At 33.6% G+C, this 20048-nt stretch overlaps 2 protein-coding genes across 2 annotated transcripts in view; both read left to right on the top strand.

The window, feature by feature from the left end:
• LOC115889654 (trimethylguanosine synthase) overlaps positions 1 to 20048 on the top strand; it is a 28426-nt gene that overhangs the window by 4112 nt on the left and 4266 nt on the right. Inside the window, exons 2-8 of the mRNA XM_030909711.1 lie at positions 6417 to 6495; positions 6553 to 6657; positions 8587 to 8800; positions 9282 to 9408; positions 12424 to 12678; positions 13545 to 13964; positions 17375 to 17871. Of these exons, the coding sequence (XP_030765571.1) occupies positions 6417 to 6495; positions 6553 to 6657; positions 8587 to 8800; positions 9282 to 9408; positions 12424 to 12678; positions 13545 to 13964; positions 17375 to 17871 (1697 nt within the window). The remainder of the gene's footprint in view (positions 1 to 6416; positions 6496 to 6552; positions 6658 to 8586; positions 8801 to 9281; positions 9409 to 12423; positions 12679 to 13544; positions 13965 to 17374; positions 17872 to 20048) is intronic.
• LOC115889656 (mini-chromosome maintenance complex-binding protein) lies at positions 1739 to 4372 on the top strand. Its single transcript, XM_030909713.1, has one exon. The coding sequence runs from the start codon at positions 2593 to 2595 to the stop codon at positions 4303 to 4305; it is 1713 nt and encodes a 570-aa protein (XP_030765573.1). The 5' UTR covers positions 1739 to 2592; the 3' UTR covers positions 4306 to 4372.

Here is a 20048-nt window from a genome sequence, read left to right on the forward strand (position 1 = left end):
ATAAAAAGATTAAAGATAATTAAGGCAGAATTAAGGCTTCTGTCTCTCATGCTTGAATACATGGATAGCATTATACTCCTTTCTTAATCTTTTTATTCAAAAGGTTATATCTCTCTCTCTTTAAAATTACCGGGGGCGTCTCAAAAGTGGCTCACCCCTATAACTTTTTTATTTGTTCAGATAAAAAAAATGAGGTTTGATATATGTTAGTATATGATGTAAATTAGGATTGATTGACATATTCAATTGTTTTCAGTCACTTTCTGTTTGGTTTGGTTTGGAAATGACTACAACTTTTGATTTTTAAATGGCACCTTTGGTATTTTTTTGACTTTTTCAATAACATGACATATCAGTCAACTTTTGACATTTTCGCATATAGTTCATTTGAAATTATAACATGCGGTTCAAAACGTCAATTTGACTCGAAATATCAAGTGTGTGGTACCAAATTATTGGTAAGCAAACGCTTTTTCCAAATATGCTAATGAGCCCCCCTTGTTTCATTTGAAAAAAATGAGATATGATTAAAAATACGATCTGTGCATCTTTTAACTGACCAGGACAAGGCACTAAAAATATTAGACTATCAAATCTATTTTTCTAAGGCTCTTCGATTAAAAATTAGTGTTTTTAACACAGCTATGGCACTCTAGGTTGAAATTTAAAATACATTTTTTTTTCAAGGGAGAATGTCAAAAGTTGACATAGATATGTCATTCTGTTCAGAGTGTCATTTTCTATCGAATAAAGTAGAAATATACCGAGGATGCCATTTAAAAATCAAAAGTTGTAGTCATTTCCGGTGAAACAGGAAGGGGCCGAAAACAATTGAATATGTCAATCAATCCTAATTTATGTCACCTACTAACATATCAAAACTCGTTTTTTTATCTGAAGAAATAAAAAGTTATAGGGGTGAGCCACTTTTGAGACGCGTCCGGTATATGATAAACATTCTAAAAACGTTTTGGGAACTATTTAAGATGCGTATTCATTATCCGAACGAACGAACGAATGTTCGCTAGTGGTATGGACGGGGACCGTACGATAGAACCGCACGAGAAGACCGGACGCGAACGCCTTTGATGTACCGACTCGAAACGGATGGTCGAGCGAACGAACGAACGAACGGCCGCATGCGTTCGGTCCCCGTGTAAATATACCGCACTTTCATTCATTCGTTCGTTCGTTCGTTCGGATAATGAATACGCACCTTTTTATGTGTTGTAGTATAACGTTTAAAGGTGCGTATTCATTATCCGAACGAACGAACGAATGAAAGTGCGGTATATTTAGACGGGGACCGAACGCATGCGGCCGTTCGTTCGTTCGTTCGCTCGACCATCCGTTTCGAGTCGGTACATCAAAGGCGTTTGCCATGAAATGCGTCCGGTCTTCTCGTGCGGTTCTATCGTACGGTCCCCGTCCATACCACTAGCGAACATTCGCTCGTTCGTTCGTTCGGATAATGAATACGCACCTTAACAATATTTAGAACCAGTAATTCCCGATATAGACTGCCTGTCAAGAATTTTAATGTAAATATACGCCTATCGTGACATTATTTTATTTCTATCAGACGTCATTTTTCCCAGTATCAAAAATAGTATCGTATGATAAAAAAAAACGGCGTTAGCGGTGGCTATGAAATGAAGATCGCCGTCATTTTATATGTAAAATTATATGGGGAATGTCATCGATCGTCATTTCCAAGCCAACTGGACGCCGTTTTTTCGATCATACAGTATTTTACACTTTTACAGTACAACCAATAAATAAAGTTTGTCCAATGAGAAAATTCATGACAGTGACAGTTGTTCATTTTAATTCATAGACAGATTGTATTTTCTATTTCCTGTTGTTTTTTTATGTCGCACAGAAAATAATATACTCTATTTGCGCCGGATCAATAATTATTTGCAAACATATAGATATATCGTGAATGGTTAAAAGGTATTGTAGATTTTAAGCTCATTGATTTTTTTTATTAAAAATTTTCATTTTAATTCAACTTTATTACTGGACATTTTATTCTTGTTTCAAACTTTTATAATTTTTAATTTTCATTATTTCTATATCGCCCTGTATGACTATTGGCGTCTTTGGTGGTCTTTCACATCAGACTCATTTATGCTTTTTTTTCTCTATTTTATAGTATTTTTTATTGTTAATTAATTCCAAATACGTAATTCTTTCTCAAAATTATTTTTTTTATAGAATTTAAATTCAAATGTTGGCTACACTGCTTATTCTGGCCTATTAGTATTGTACAATATCGACATTGAAAATTATCGATACTAGATGATATTTTCTTGTTGACTTGCCGTAAAAATTATTATTTCTTTGTATTAAAGATTAACTTAATATCGTAACTATTGCTGTGTTAATTTGTCTAACGTGAACTATTAATTAGTAAATAATATTTCTTTTAAATAATTAAAATATTTTGTATATTTTTGTGAAGGCCCATAGCCCATTCTTAATATTCTGACATTTAGACATTAGTTCCCGCCTTTTTTAACCTTACTTTTTTCGTATTTATTAAGAATACTAGTGGGTAATTTTTCATTAAGTTTTTAAGAATAAATAATGGATATAACAAATATTTCCATTGAAGATTGGATAAAAGACGAGGAAGCTCATCTTAAAAGCCTAGAAGAACGTGATGTCTGGGAGAAAGTACCCCTAATTAACTCAAATCCGATACACGAATTTAACGATGGAACTTTACTAAGATTTCGTGGTATGATTCAAGATATGCACGGTCCAGAATATTACATGGTCGTGTTTAATATCATAAACGAACAAACAAATGAAAAGACCGTAAAAAATAGCAAGTATAGGGACATCATTCCCGATTGCGCCAAAGGGGAACAAATTGATATGGAAAATAATACTCATTTACCTGAAGAAAGACATAGTTATGCTGTGGTATCCGTTCCTGGTGTTAACTCGTGGGTTACACATTATGAATCTGTTAAATATAAATTGGAAACTAAAAGTGATCATATTGAAAGTACATCTAACCAAAATAAACGAACATACAATGAAGCAATGGAAACTGATGCACCTACAGAATCAAATCTAGTTAAAAAGCCAGTCAATACAGAAACTGCTACGCCAAAACCTGAGAATTCACTTTCATTATCTCCAGAATATATTTTAAATCATCCTTTAGGCGATTCAAAGGGAACAGTTTGCCATATGAAGGTATACAAGGAGAGTGAAAACTTAAAATTGAATGATGTGTGTGAATTTGTTGGTTTCTTGAGTTTAGGTTCTGTTCAATGTGATGAGGATGATTTGGAAATGCAAACCCATCATCCACCAACTAGCTTAGTTCCAAGAATTCATGTAGTGCATTTTAAGAAAATGACCCACTATAATCCTTTGGTAGATTCTGAATTATCTGGAGATGTGACTAATTTTGTTAATATAAGGAAAGAATTGTTAATAGTACTTACACAGTTATTACTTGGAGATGTTTTAGCTGCAGAATATATGATTTGTCATTTGGTTTCAGAGATCTACTTACGTAAAGATTATATGGCTCTCGGACAATTCTCATTAAATATCTCTAATGTCCCTAAATTGGAAAACTTTGATTATGTTAAAGAGGTATATAAGTTTCTGGAACTGTTAGTACCAAAAAGTCATTATTTACCGTTGACGTTAGAAAATATGAACACTTTAGAGTTTATTCCAAAAAAAGATTATGAATCTAATAGATTGAATAGTGGTATCTTACAGCTCAGCCAAAATACTCTTTTAGTATTAGATGAAACAAAACTTGAAGAAGGTAAATTAGATGTTGCAGGTGTAAAATCTGTAAAATGCTTAGCACAAGCCATCAAAAACCAAAAAGTATCCTACGACTTTAATTATTATCCTTTGGAATATGATTGTGACATTCAGTTTCTGATTTTTTCAGAAGGTAAAAGTATGTTACCTTCGGATGTTCTCTTACCTCTAAAACCTGATGATACTTGTTTAAACACTTTTGGAGAAATACTGGAAGCGGCAAATCATTTTTTGAAACCTGAACTGTTGAATCAAATAAGAATCTATCTTACTAGAGCAAGATTGATTCAGTATGAGATATCTGATCAGGTCCAAAATTTGGTGCAGCAAGAATTTGTTAATATGAGACAAAATGGAAATGTTACTGCTCAGGATTTACATGGTTTGTTGGTGTTATGTCGGTTGATCTGTATATCAGAGGGGAAGCAAACTTTGGATCCAGAATGTTGGAAGAGAGCTTGTGAAATGGAAAAGGAAAGAAAAGCGAGAATTCCAAAGTGATTTGTTATATAAAATGTTTTTCATTCATGTTTGTATTTTTTTTATTTAATAAATGTCTGTATATTTCTGTAGTTTTTTTTCAAATTGTATCTTACCCATCTTACCTAGGCATTTTTCCCCAAAATTAATGTTCTGTCTTTGTTTAAAAACTTGATAATTAGTTTAATAAAGAAAAACACAATATAAGTTGTTCAATAAGGCAATATAGTCTCTAGTGGGAGAAGATATGACGGTGACAGTTGTTGACTGGGCATTTGAATTTAAAATGATGTATAATTTCTGTAATTTTTTCTTCATTGTCACTGGACAGACATATTATGATTTCATTTACAGACATTATGATAATATATAGTAAATTATAGTCTGTCTAATGGGAGGATCCGTGACTGTGACAGTTGTGTCTGTCATATTAATTCCCTGCAAAAGTGTATGTTGTAATTTTTCGGATGTCGTCTGTCGAAATCTTATCAGAGTCGTTGGACAGACTATATATATATATAATATAATAATATATAATATTTCTATAAAAATGGCATTAAATACCAACTCTATAGTCTATCCTATGAGAGTCTCTCTAGACATGACAGTGACAGCCTATAATTACACCTTATTTATCAATATACCCATGGAATATTGACATTTTAGATTATTTAAAAGCAACCAATGTACAAAATGTACAGGTGTTAAAAACAATAATATTGCACACAAAATACAAAAATAAAACTATTTAAATCGTACCAGAGCTAGCAACGTCCGAAAAACAAGTATTTTAAGACGTCTAGCTATTTGATATATCTTTTACTATGCTCTCTAGAACAGCATGCGGCCCGTCTGGCTGCCGGTAAACGTTGCTCTGAATCATCGGTTCGTTGTCGGAAACTCTACGCACTGCGCTATGGAGACACGTTCGATTTATATTCAATACTAGAATTTATAGGACTAAATTAATAAAAAATATAGGATCTTCTTCCGATGCGCAGTTGGGTATCGCAAGTTGGGTGAACGCAACGGGTATCGGCAGCCAGGCGGGCCGCATGCTGTTCCAGAGAGCATAGTAAAACATATATCAAAGAGCCAGACGTCTTAAAATACATTCTCGAAAACGTTGCTAGCTCTTAGACTATTAATATTATTAATTATTAATACAATTAATATACCACCATTATTTCCGCCCAAAAATTAGTTAATTATTTACATATTTGATTGTTTTAGTTAAAAATTATTCTAAATAAATGTGGATTTGAATCAGGAATGAATATAATAAGTTATGAAAATGAACATTAGTCACAAAAATGAAATAAAATTTATAAGGTGTTACTTTTTACCCCATTGTACACATACAAAATTCAGTTTTTTATTATTTGGAGCAATTATTATTAATCAACCCAAACAGTCAATTAATGTAGTTTGAATACTGGGACCATTTTACTTCGTCCTCTTTAACAAGCATTTAAATATATTTTTTAATTTTTTAATTAAAAAAAATAAACGAATTATATCCTTAGATTAAGAATAAAAAATTATATCCACCTGTATCTGTGTATATTAGTATCTGTACTCTTCGAAAATTTGTTACATCTTTAAAAATAATCTAAAATGTCAATATTTCATGGGTATATTGATAAATGAGGTCTAAATTATAAGAAAATGCATTTTTTACGAAAACTTGAAGAGATAGTTAAAAAATGGTATACTACAATTTGATATACAATTAAATTGTGCATCTGCTTCTCGTAAAATACACAGGGTGTTCCATTTAAATTAAAGAAGTTATTGCTGTTTAAAGCTGGTAATTATTTAAAATAAATTTTTAGACACTCTGTATAAGGTAGTATAATTTTTATTATTGCAACACAAAATTTAGTAAGTAGGGAAACTTCAGTGCAATATTTGGTGTTAAAAACTTAAATACGCCTAGAAAAATGAAGCATTAAAATACACTAACAATTTTAACAAAACGACAATTTTGACAAAAACGTAAATATTTTAAAAAGGGTAAAATTAAAATTCGGTAAACCTTAATCAAATTTACCTTTAGTTTAATCATATCTCAATAATCTTCATCGCTGTAAAGACCAGAGAAGAGTATGAATAAAATTAAACGTTTTTAGAAACAAGAGTGTTCAATGTGTTTTGCCAATTGAATACAAAGAGGAGGTTACGAAATCTTCAAGTGACGGTGAAATAGAGGTAAATTATTTATGAAATTGCTGAGCTTGTTTAAAAATAACTATTTCTTTTATCTAGTTGACTGCTGAAACTAATAGAAACAGTAGTGTAATTTACAATGCTCAATCAGAAAAGTACCAAGGGGTACAAGAAGATGAACATGTTCCTATTCATAGAGTTGAAGTAAGTATAGCTTATTTGTTTTATATTGAATTTCAAAATTGGTCAACAAACTAGCCAATGATAAAAAATCTGCACTCTTAAACATGCGAGAAATAAATGTGTGTAATTCAAACTTGTATTTATTTTATTTAATATTGCGTTGTAGACAAAAAGTGTAAATTAGGTAATAGGAAATAATCTAGATGAAAGCTGTATAGGCTTGGTACATTCTCTACCGGTGCTGCCACTATCGGAGAATATCGTAAACAACTGATATTAGCAAATACACGGGTTTAAATAGCGATTATACGAAAAATTTATTATACCGGGTGCGTCTCAAAAGTGGCTCACCCCTATAACTTTTTTATTTTTTCAGATAAAACAACGAGATTTGGTATGTTAGTATATGACATAAATCTGTATTGATTGACATATTCAATTGTTTTCGGTCACTTCCGGTTTCACCGGAAATGGCTACAACTTTTGATTTTTAAATGGCACCCTCGGTATTTTTTTACTTTATTCGATAGAAAATGACACTCTGAATAGAATGACATATCATATGTCAACTTTTGACATTTTCGCATATGGTTTATTTGACATTGTAACCTGCGGTTCATAACGAAAATTTGACTCGAAATACCAAGTGTGTGGTATCAGATTATTCGTAAAAAAATTCTTTTTCTAAATATGCTAATGAGCCACCCTCGTTCCATTTGAAAAAATTGAGATATGATTCAAAATACGATTTGGGCATCTTTTAACATGCCAGGACAAGACACTAAAAACATTAGACTATCAAATATATTTTTCCAAGGCTCCTTGATTAAAAATTAGTGTTTTCAACACAGCCATGGCACCCTAGATTGAAATTTAAAATGCAATTTGTTTTTGAGCGAATATGTCAAAAGTTGATATATGATATGTCATTCGATTCAGAATGTCATTTTCTATCGAATAAAGTAAAAAAATTCAGAGGGTGCCATTTAAAAATTAAAAGTTGTAGTCATTTCCGGTGAAACAGGAAGTGACCGAAAACAGTTGAATACGTCAATCAATCCCAATTTATGTCATATACTAACATACTAAATCTCGTTTTTTTATCTGAAAAAATAAAAAAGTTATAAGGGTGAGCCACTTTTGAGACGCACCCGGTATAATTATTCTAAAAGTGTCAGGAAGTATAATTTGTGAAAATTCTAAAAATAAAAATAAAAAAGGAAATATTTTGATATCTTCAGAAGGTCTAACTTGTATTATAATTTATTATTCCAGCTAAAAAAACTTCTTAGATGAGTTCAACTACCTACCGTAGCTTTCTGGGTAATAATTGGGGCTATTTTGGTTATAACGAAATTTTTCAAAGGTACATAATTATAATTTTAGAAGATGTCCATAAACATTTAATCACTAGTTGATTAAAAAAAGTATACCATTAATATTGCAAATATGCAATCAATCATAAACAGTAACCGGGACGGCGTAAAATACATAGCGAAAATTTCTGATTTCTGCCGTATACAGCGCTGCGGTCGGAATTTTTTGAAATCAATTGAAATGCATAAAATACTTCCATTTTTTATTCGAGATTCGAGTATTACTATTCATTTTCAAATGTTTCGTAATAAATAACATCCACCAGGCATAATCTCAAAGCAGTTTTACAGCAGACTGAAAAAAACTTATCTCGTTTGCTATTCACTTTAAACGTAGATTTTTGGAAGAAGATTAAATATTCTTTTCCACTAGTTTTTAAAATTGGAACGTTAATATTTGAATATTTTTGGCAAGTAGTATATCAGTATATGCATTTCTTGAAATAAGCCTGGGTAAAATAATCAATTGGGGGGTTCAATTCTTGAAAAAAACTCGGCACAGCTTTCTCCAAGAAATGTACCCGCCACAAAGGCCACTATTAATCTATTAGATTTAATACAGCTTTATTTTAAGGCCGATCACGAAAATTTAAGTTGCTACTACAGCGCTTCCCATACTGACAATCTGTCTACGGACGAACACGATAGTTTGAGAGACGTCAAAGAACCCAGTGAACCTACCACGTTGCTCAAGGAGTTGCACATATCCGACAGCGGTACCGATTTGTCAGAAAAAGGCCGATCCGAAGACAGTGACACTCATTGGCAGAAATTTTGGGCTGAGCATGGTAAGTTGAAGGCAAAGATGATTGGTTTAGAATGAGAATAGGTATGTTGGGTGGCATGACAGTGACAGTTGTGTCTGTTAGTTTAATTCGTAGGTAAATTGTAATTTTCTGTCATTTTTATGGATGTCGTTTGTCGAAATCTTCCCTGGCTCGTTGAATATATTTTAGTTGAAAACGATTGCAGAATAGTTGAAACGATTGCAGAATAGTTGAAACGTTCTTGTATTTTGACTAGCCATCTACCGTGTGATCGAAAAAAAAACGGCCTCTACTTGGCTGGGAAATCACGATTGAAGACATTTTCCATATAAATTTACATATAAAATTTGATATGTAATGTATTTGTATATTCTTTTGTATATTGCGAGCCCAAAGAATTCAAATTAAATGAAGAATACATAGGTATAATTTGTACTTATGTATAACTAAAGACAAAAGCTTTATCAATTTTTAATAAGCTGTTACATAATGCTTGTTTTAGGTGAAAAACTAATATGGGAATCGTGGATAACTAAATACAGCGCCTTTATCAATCCCAGTTACTTAAACTACGGAAATACCGGGGAATCACCCCTCGAAGACGCTAGCGGGAGCCAACCTGAATCCAGGTAAGATTTTATGTTTGATAAAAAAGTTACTATAGGTCATTCTTATGGAGATGTCGCCACTAGACATCAAAGCTATCTTCACTTACTACAAATTCATATAAAAAAAAATAATTTTCTTATAGTGCATTGAATAAGAAATTATTTTTTTTTTCTATCTATAAATGCCAAAGATATGTATAAAAGATAGACGAACTATATACATTGGTTTGTTTTGGCACAACCACGGAGGCTAAAAAGATGATTTAAATCGCAATACAAACATTTTGGACTCAGATTTCATAAAGTATGAAGTAAATCTTCTTTCTCTCCCTTCTTCATACTAGGCGAATCGCCTGTTTGGTTTCGTCGTCTCTACCGGTTAGACTGACAAGTTGTCGCTCCATCGTTTTCGTGGACGTCCTAAGCTTGTGCGACCTAGCGGTGATTTGTCGCATGCAACTCTCACTATTCTTCTGTTGTCCATTCTGCTGATATACTCGTTTCATTCTTTCTTTCTGCTGAGTACCCACTCATTTACTTTTTCCACCTTGCATGCTCTTCTTATGCTTTCATTTCTCTCCCTGTCCAGAAGCGTCTTTCCAGCTATTCTGCGTAGTACTCTCATTTCGGTTGTCTCTAGTAGTTGTTTAGTTTTCGCTGTATCAGGTAGAGTTTCTACAGTATATGTTATTATTGGTCGTACCATTGCCTTGTAAATTCTTGCTTTAGTTTCCAACTCAATGTTTTTATTTCCCATATTGTGTCATTCAAGCATCCTGCTATTCTGGTTGCTTTCGTTGTTCGTTCTCGCACCTCCGCCTCTACCATCATATCCGGAGATTTCTATGCCTAGATACTTAAACTTCATTTCTTGCTGGATAACTTTGCCCTCGACTTCCAGTTTGCATCTTAGTGGTAGTTTTGATGTCGTCATGCATTTAGTATTCGGGGTCGATATTATACCGAGAAGCAAATGAAGTAAAATGAAGTTTGAAAATCGTCGTTAGAGGCGCACGTGTCGCTCTACGGCTCAGAAATATACAGCTTCTTATCACAGGAATAACTATTTTGTTAAAAATTATAAAGTCAAGTTAATATTTCGGCATATTTTTCCAAGATTTAGCTTTGAGAAACGTGCTTTTTCTAATTGAGCAATGTGCGTGGCTAAAATTTTGAATACAAAACCTTAAATTCGAGTTTGAAAAGTTAGTTAGGTTATATGATATGCCAGATTTAGATATTCTTTTTCTAAGTTGTATCCTCTTTTAGTGCACACACGTGCTGAAATAATACCTTCCCTAGAACTGTTGTACAAAAAAGATAGAAGTTCTAGCAAGAAATGTATCACCAGTTCAACCTTTGATTTTATGTAAGCAGTAATATTGTTTAAATAAATAAATAAAAGCCTTTATTGTCAAAAAATTTTTCAATTTGTAGACAAAGGTAAACTAACAAATAAAGTAAAAAAAAACAAGGTACACAAACAAACAAACAAAAGATAATACAAAACATTATACAAATAATATTGTCAGTCTTATTGTTAAAATAAACATTTATAAATATTTACAATGTCAAAGAATAAAAAAATTAAAATAATATTCAAAAATATTTAGCCAGTTTATAGCAAAATATCGATGACCTCTAAATAAATTAATTTCGATGTCATTAGTAAATATAGCAATATCAAACATTAGCCCAGTGTTTTCAAGATCAAATTCGATTTTCAATTCAAATATAATTCATTTACGGCGTAGAAAGCCTTGTCTAGTAAATAAGAGTTCAATGCTCTGCGAAATGAAAAAAATGATGTTATGGATTTCATTTCAAATGGCAGGTGATTGTGCATTTTTTTCGAGTTGTATAATATTGAACTTTTAACTAACTCTGAGCGTGGGGTAGGTAGATAAAGATCTTGCTCCGCGTTCCTGAGTGGATAAGTTTAGTGTGAGATGGCCTTTCTTGAGAAGCTGATACATGTTTACGTATTAGGCAAACGGATTCAAATATAAATAAGGAAGGAAGAGTCAATATTTTTAATTTTTCAAAAAAGTCCCGGCAATGAGTTCTGCTGTTTAGTCCCAGTGAATATCGAACAGCTCTCTTCTGGAGCTTGAAAATGCGGTCAAATTGAGTCGCACAACACGTACCCCAGAATGGAAGGGCATACCTGAGGTGCGACTCAAAAAGTGCATAATAAACAGTTCTAGCCACTGACAAGTTAAGCTCCTTAGAAACAGACCTTAATGCAAATGTCCTTGTTGCTCCAAGTGAAGCTAGCGTCGTCCGCAAAAAGACATATTTTGCCACTGATGTTTATGTTAGCAATGTCGTTAATAAAAAGAAGAAACAAAATTGGGCCTAGTACTGAGCCTTGTGGTACTCCACATTCTATTGGCTTGCTAGAAGACAACGTGGTATTGGTACTAAAGACAACGTGTTTCTTGGTGAGAAATGCGAATTAAATAGTTTATGGTGTGATTGTGTTCATGGTTTTCACAAAAGTTTCACGGTTTTTCACAAAAACATTGAGAAGTTGACATGTTATCTTATCAATATCTTATCAAGATAACTTAATCATTAATGTATAGTGGATGACATATAAAATATTGCACCTTTACCTTTTGATGCTGTTATGTAACCTGAACTTTTTTTTTGCTGAAATGTTTTTGTGTTTATGTAGTGTTCTATGATTTTTACCAAGAGACATTTTGTACGTAAAAAATAGCGGAAATGTATATTTTTTACCAAGTAGTTTTATACAGATACAGACGAAAAGTTATTACCCTTCAAAACAGTTAAAAACGTGTAGGTGGCGCCTAGGAGCGGTCGTATTACAGGGAGCAAGGTTTAATTATTAGGATTTTTTCAAAAGGATTGGGCATGCTCAAAATTGCCGCCTTTTCATAATTTAATTATCAAAATGTCTTCAGATATTTTCCTAAATTTGCCATTTTTGTATTTCCACTTATTCTGTTCTTTTTACAAATACTAATTACCGATTTTAGACCGAATAGTTTAAATAAATATTTTTTTCAGGCCTGACCGTTTTTCGTTCGAAAAGAAAGACCTCAGGAACCTCATTTCCGAGTCGGTCACTAAGAGCGACTCCGAAAAGTCCGCCAGAATACCGATACTGACTAGATTTCTATCGACCAGCGACGACGAAAAAATATCCGGTGACGTATCGGAAGGTTGGAACCCTCTCTCACCCATAAGTCTCGATTGCGAGACAGAAGCAGAACGACTCCTGAGCTCTCGTTGCGGCTCGCACACCAGCAGCAAGTCCCACAGGTATGTATCGTAAAGTAATGGACAAAACTCAAATGGCGGACACAAAAAATTGTCTATATTATATCATATTTGTGTCTAAAAAGAGAGAAACTTGTGTTTCGAAAATGAATCGACAATAAATGTAAACCCTGTTTCCAAAATGTTTTGATTTAGCGCTATCTGTGTAGAAATTTCGAACTAGTCACCTGTCAACAACGCCAATCAAAACTTCTGATCAAAATAATTAAAACATTTTTATTTACTTATTAGAGAGCTTATTATAACACAATTAAAACATAAAAATATATATTTCATTGTGGAAAAAAGAGAAAAAAAACGTTTGCTGGTAACATTTTTCTTGTTTCTGGTCTCCTGTTGGTCATGAGTAGTAGCTGTTATTACATTTAATCCTAAAACAAAATCATCTCTATAATGCATATAATAAATAATTATAAAATCGCATAAGAAAAATATTTGTATTTGTACTCACTATATGTCCTTCCTTCTGCTTTTTTAATTCTAGGACTATAAAAACTGGAAGAATGCTTAAATGCAAAAACTGCAGAACAAAATCCAAACAATTAAACTACAGTTATGTTCTCATATTTGACAGAATATCAAATATATTATGTAAACATTTCAGGCACAAAACGGGTACGAAATCTGTAAATGTGAGCCACATCTGTTTCTTAAAAGTTTCGAAAAATTTGTAACACTAAGATCTTTATTGTTATAGCTTATGTAGCGAAACCATATTTTGGTAAAATGTTTCGAAACAAAAAGCTATTTATGTTACGAAACATATGTATCAAAAATGCTACAATGTTGTAGTGTGCTACTTGTGAATGGAACTGTTACTGTTATTCTGTTTTTATTTCTACCCACAGAACGGTGGATTCTATGACCAACGTCACTCGACTGACAGTCAGCTCTTTGGAGTTCGTTCACAGTTCGAGTTCAGACAGCATATCAACCGTCAGCTCAGTTCCAAGTTCAGATAATTCTGAACCCTCGGAAGAGGACTACCAGCACCAGTGGAACGAGCTGTGGAGGGATCACTACGAAAAAGAGTACTTGTTCCACTATAACCAGTTCCTAGCGCGGGAGATCGAAGCAAGGGAAGATAAAGGTAGCGATTCGGAAACGGTCGTAACATTGGGCGACTTGATTGAAGGTTTGAAGATGACTGAGGAAGAGAATCAGGATCAGGACGAAACGTTAGCGATGGAAGCGATGGGGTTGCCTGCCGCTTTCGGAAGTGGACAGAAGTCGAGCAAGGTGTCTAGAGATGGAGAAGGTGGTGCAACGTAAGTAAATTATATTAGTTGCATATTAGTAGCATTGTTTGCAAGTCATGACGACAGGTCGAAGGCCAGGGCTTAACAGTCTTTTTGAACAACGTGGTAAATACAAAAAAGGCCATCAGTAATTTTACGACTTTCTTTTTTTCATTTTCTGTGAGCAAAGAGAGTTTTCAGGTGTTTTTTAACAATAACGTGTGCTGAAAAGGTTTTTTCATAATTTGATAAAATTATATGCCATTATTATCAAGATACGTATTATTATCAAGATACGTAAGAGCTTACACACTGTACTTACGAAATACATTTACTCTATTAATAAGTACTGTTGGCCACAAAATAAAACAAAATCCTGACTTTTACTTTTTAACTAAAAATTTAAAAAAACTTCAATTTTTTTTTTATGAAAAATAGCTCATAGATGTGTTTCTGGGGTCAAAATATACTACCCCTAAAAATATTTACCCTTATTTAAGATTCACCCTGTATGCTAATAGAAAAATTTATTATAAAAAAAAATATAAATCAGTAAAACAATTATAAATTTAATTTAAAAAATTATAAACATTTAATCATCTAAACTAATGTCGTCTTCCGCATCAGGGGACTCGTGACCATCTACATTTTGAGATAAAGTACCAGAAGCAGGTGTACATTTCTTATTCTTATAAAGCTGGGTTTTGATCATTCTATTCACCATATCTTGTACACCACAGCTTACACACTGTACTTACGAAATACAGTTCCCAGCTAAGTGTAGTACTTCTTCTCATTCATAGATGGCTCTCGTAATGAAATTAATTACATTTACTCTATTAATAAGTACTGTTGGCCACAAAATAAAACAAAATCCTGACTTTTACGTACGGTAATAAATTTGGACTGTGTATTAGCGGAAATTACCCTATGGTTGGCAACCCTGAAAGGAGCCAGGAGCGTCATCATCATTTTGCCGGGCACACGCCTCCTCGACATTAGAGAGTGCCGCGTGAAATAATTGGAAATATTATTGTTGCGAGCCGGTGTGGACTCGACCTAACCTCACAATATGGCCCGCCCTCGGATGACCTTAACATCGCATAGACACCGCAATGATTCATTCGTTCGAGAAGAATCGAGACCCACTAGAATGGACTAGAACATTCGAGAACATTCGAAAACCTTCTCTATGCGCCTAACGATCTATGGACTATTCTAGATTTCTTTTGCTGTAGGTATAAAAGCCGGCGGCAGTGGCCTAGAGAGGGCAGTTATAAATATACAGTTGACGCGCTAAAATTCAAAATAAATTCTTAGTTATAAATCGTTTGTAAATAGTTCTATAAGTCTTTTATCGTTATTATTTTTGTTCATTAGTGTTAAATAAATTGTGACTTTCTATCCACACGGAACCGACGAAAAACGTAACATTATTTTATAGTGCTAGAATAAAAGTTTCTAAGCTCGCGCTCATGGATAACCAAACCGTCGAATCACAAGCAAGGGGCGGGCGCTATGCGGTTCCGCTCCAGGCTTTTTCTTTGGCTGCGGCCACTCTAAAGAGACAGTCTACGCCTTAGCGTCACAGTTAAAAGTCCATAAGTAATTTATTTCAATATAATATAACCTGTGGTTTTAAATGTTTTCCTATAATTTGATAAAAGTAAGTCTAGTTTGAACATTCTCTAGTAGAAAAAAATCCTATATGAGTATTTCGCCACTGCACTGCAAAAAAAATCTACAAAATAAAATAGTTTGTAATTTTTTTGTAAACACTTCTGAGAAAAAATGCCTAACGTTTCAGAAAGTTTATCTCTTTCCGTCGTCGGAACCAAAAAAAAAATACGAAGAATAACGAAAAAAACTATTTAAAATATTTAAATTCAACCATTCGAGAACACTCTACTTTTTTAAAACAGATATGTCTACAAGATTTTTTTGGAGAGACTCTCTCTCTCTCTCTCTCTCTCTCTCTCTCTCTCTCTTCTATACCTCTATTCTCTATACTTTCCCGCTTCGTTTTTGAAAATCGGTCGAGTCATTGAGAAAATATGAAGGATTGAAATTTGAAAAATTTATTTAAACATTTATCAGAGAAAATGATAAGGATAAGTTCCTTCGACTAATTTGCTGTTTTTTCTTATTATTTCTAGATGTTTACGCATTTTTTCACTTGCCATAAGGTTGAACAATCATGTGCGATAGATAGCTGTTCTGTGACTTGTGCGTTGAAGTTCTTCTCAATATCGTTAAACTGACCTACAATAGGATTTCCAAAAATACCAGCCCACACGTTCAATTTCTGAGGGTTTTGTGTGTGCACCTCGTGAAAAACCCTGGGATTGTCCTCAGCCCAGTACCGACAGCTGTGCCGATTAACTACACTGTTCAAAAAGAAACTCATCCGAAAAACACACATTAAATAGGAAATTATTATCATTCGCCACTCATAGTTTCACAAAATTGCAAGCGACGATCAAAATCGTCTTCGTTAAGTTCTTGTACCAACTGAATTTTGTACTGGTGGAACTTGTGTTTTTTTAATATCCTGTGGACACTTGTACGATTCACGCCGGTCTCATTGGCTAATTTTCCTGTACTCAGCGTACTATCCATGGCAACTTGGCCCAATACGAATACCTCCATAGCTTCATTTACTACAGGATTTTCCCTTTTTGCCTCTTTTTATTCATAACGGAACCAGTTTCGCAAACTTTTGTTACTAACTCGCGAACAATTTTGCCATAAAGGTGTTTGTCAGGATAGCGTTCATTGAATATGTGCGCAACCCAATACATTCATTATTTATAAAATAAAGTTCGATTATTTCCACTTTTTCTGCAAGTGAGTACACCATAATTGTTAAAAAGTTTAACGATATTGAGAAGAACTTCAACGCACAAGTCACAGAACAGCTATCTAGCAACGACCGCACCTGATCGTTCAACCTTGTGGCAAGTGAAAAATGCGTAAATATCTAGAAATAATAAGAAAAAACAGCAAATTGGTCGAAGGAACTTATCCTTATCATTTACTCTGATAAATGTTTAAATAAACTTTTCAAATTTCAATCCTTCATATTTTCTCAATTACTCGACCGATTTTCAAAAACGAAACGGGGAAATATAGAGAATAGAAAGCTCTTTTCATTGAGGTGCCACTTGACCCCCCTTCCCATTTAAAAAAAGCTGGGGGATGGCACCCCCGCTTAGAGGGTTGAAAATTTTGCAATCATTTTTGGGGCAAAAGTTGTCCCCCTCACAAACAAAATTGACGTGTTTTTGAATTTTCTGAAAAAAAAATTACTCTGGCCGTTATGCCTTGCGGAACGTTTTCGATGAACCACCCTGTATAAACCTTTCCTATCTAAATTGAATTAATTGTTACCATATAAATATTTTTTGGCGATTTTAATTTCGCTTTAACTCATTTTCCAGCCTTACAAAGATGCCATCTTTCGAATCGGGAAGACAGAAAATCAAGGCCGCCATGAACCTAATAATGGCTGAATTTTCCGAAGGTTCCGACGAACACATGACCGGCGAAGTCGAGTACCGTACCAAGCACATCAGGCATCAAAACAAACACCTGAAGTTCTCCAAGGAAGCGAGACACGTGTATTTCGACGAGGACGGCGAACCGATCCCGCCCTCTGAGGGTTTACGACATGACGTTTCGGTCGAGGAACAGGCCAACGACGTGATACTGTCAGTGTTGAGCGACAACTCGGAGGATGACAGGTCCGATACGGAGGTGGTAGAGAAGGTGGAGGAGATTCCTGCGCCTGCGACGCAGAAAAGGAAACGGAAAAAGATGAAGAAGAAAAAGGTGATGTATCCGCCGGAGGTGAAGGCCTGTCAAAAGATAAAGAAATATTGGTCGAGGAGGTTTTCCTTGTTCAGTCGGTTTGACGAAGGGATCAAATTGGACGAAGGTAAGATATCATTTTATGTACTTGTTTCCCTTATTTTTTTATTTATTTCATATACACCAGAGGCATTTCACAAAAATTACAATTAGAATAGATAATACAGATATAATATATAGTCTGTCCAACGACAAGATCCTTGACAGTGATAGATGTGTCTGTCGTTTTAATTTCAAAGTAGTTTATTTTATTTTACAAAGAAATAAGTTGGTACAACTGGAACGCATAGCAGGAAATTAATATAATTTAAAATTTGACTGATAAGTGGTTACTTCAAAATATTGAGAAAAAAAAAACGGTATGTGTTAATACCGTATGATCGAAAAAAAACGGCGTCCAGTTGGATTGGAAATGACGATCGATGACATTTCCCATATAATTTTACATTTAAAATGACAGCGATCTTCGTTTCAAAGCCATCGCTAACGCCGTTTTTATTCGATCATACGATACAAAACAAACAAGAACCAAGCACCACATACCAAAAAAATATAAAAAAGAACTATTCCTTACTTTCAAGCTTCAAGAAACTTTTTGCATTTATTATTATATTTATCAATATAACTTATGTACAAATACAAATTTGTAATATTCCACAGGAATAAATAAAACAACATAAATAAAACGAACTATTTTATTAATAATAACACTTACCAAATTTTATACCTTAAAGGTTGATTAATTAACTTTAATCTTAATTTTTTTAAACCAGTACCTTTTGACATTATTTTTCTGCAGTACTAAAATCTATTATTTACCTATCGTATGATGTCGATATTTTACAGCTACTCCAGTAGTATATGTTTAGTTCGATCCTTGTACCATATACGAGATGCACTTATCTACGACGAGATGGTAATCAAACTTTATTGGGGTATAAGACTTTCTGCCTGGGAAGCGAATATTAACTATAAACTGTGCTCTGGGTCTACAGTTAATTTTCCTTCGATTTTTCCTTCACTTGACTTCAAAAGATACAAAACACACGATTCAAAATTGCTGTCCTCCATTCACGAACTTCAAGTTCTAGAGCTTTACGCCCTGGGCTACGCGAGAACGGTTCTGTGCGCGATAGCCTGTGGCGTTCTGACACAGTTCTGAATTTTATGACTCAATTGAATGGAGTGAGAGTATCGCGTTCTTGAACAGTTAAGAGCTGCACAACTGCGTGAATGGAGGACAGTAAATGCATCATCTTCCAAAACGCAGATATTTGACATAAGTCGATACAAAATTATAACCTATAATTTGGCAAGACTTTGAAAAGCCTTAAAAATCTAAAGGCGAGTTCATACGCATCGGCGTCCGTTTGTCGTTCATCGTTCCGTCAAACCAATAAAATTGAAATATGATCTGTCATTTTTGAAATATACCAATAAAATTGGTTAAAAACAACAAGAGACGACGCATAACGGATTTATATTTAAACCCATCCATAGTTAACTTAAAAAATATTAGAAACTTTTTTTAGTAAAGTAAATAGATTTGTATGGGCCGTCATCTGCTTTTCTTCTGTCACCGTCTGTCGAAATCTTACCTGGGAAAAAAACAGGGAATCATTATATATTTCTTGTGTTATAAAAAGTAAAAATAGTTAAATAATAAATTTTTAACAAATAGCTTAAATAATAGTAATTTATGCAGTTGCATAGTTGGAAAAAACAAAATAGATGTTGTTCAGGTGCAACGATATAAAACTACCCGTCTTATACCGAGTACACGGTTCGCAGTAAATAAAAGTCGCGATTTTATAAAACACTAACTTTTACTTATCACAAAAGAACTAGTTAAGTGAATAGAGCCGACTTTGATACAGTATTTAACTATAAAATATGCTATAAAAGTACAGAACGATCGTTTTCTTACAGCTCTCATCTACATTGTAATATGATTGTACTATGATGTATATAAAGTGGTACCGTAATATAGTACCATATTACGATACCATTTCATGGCGTTCGATTGTTTTTAAATTTGGTATACTACGGATCTTCGGTGACATTGCAATATTATGGTACCTTAAAGCATATCAAGTTGTACCATAATATAGTACACTATTATGATATCATTTCCTGGAGTTCGATTGGGCCCAAATTTGGTATACTTGCGTTTCTTTATAAAGATTTGTTTAATTAATAATTTTAATTTATTTTACGAATTTTAATTTATTGATCGATGTCGTG

Source organism: Sitophilus oryzae, unplaced genomic scaffold (genome assembly GCF_002938485.1).
Source record: "Sitophilus oryzae breed Bouriz unplaced genomic scaffold, Soryzae_2.0 scaffold_817_pilon_pilon, whole genome shotgun sequence".
Classification (NCBI taxonomy): Eukaryota; Metazoa; Arthropoda; class Insecta; order Coleoptera; family Curculionidae; genus Sitophilus; species Sitophilus oryzae.

Excerpts from the sequence above, each read along its gene's own strand:
- LOC115889656 (XM_030909713.1), top strand. The coding sequence starts at position 2,593 with ATGGATATAACAAATATTTCCATTGAAGATTGGATAAAAGACGAGGAA.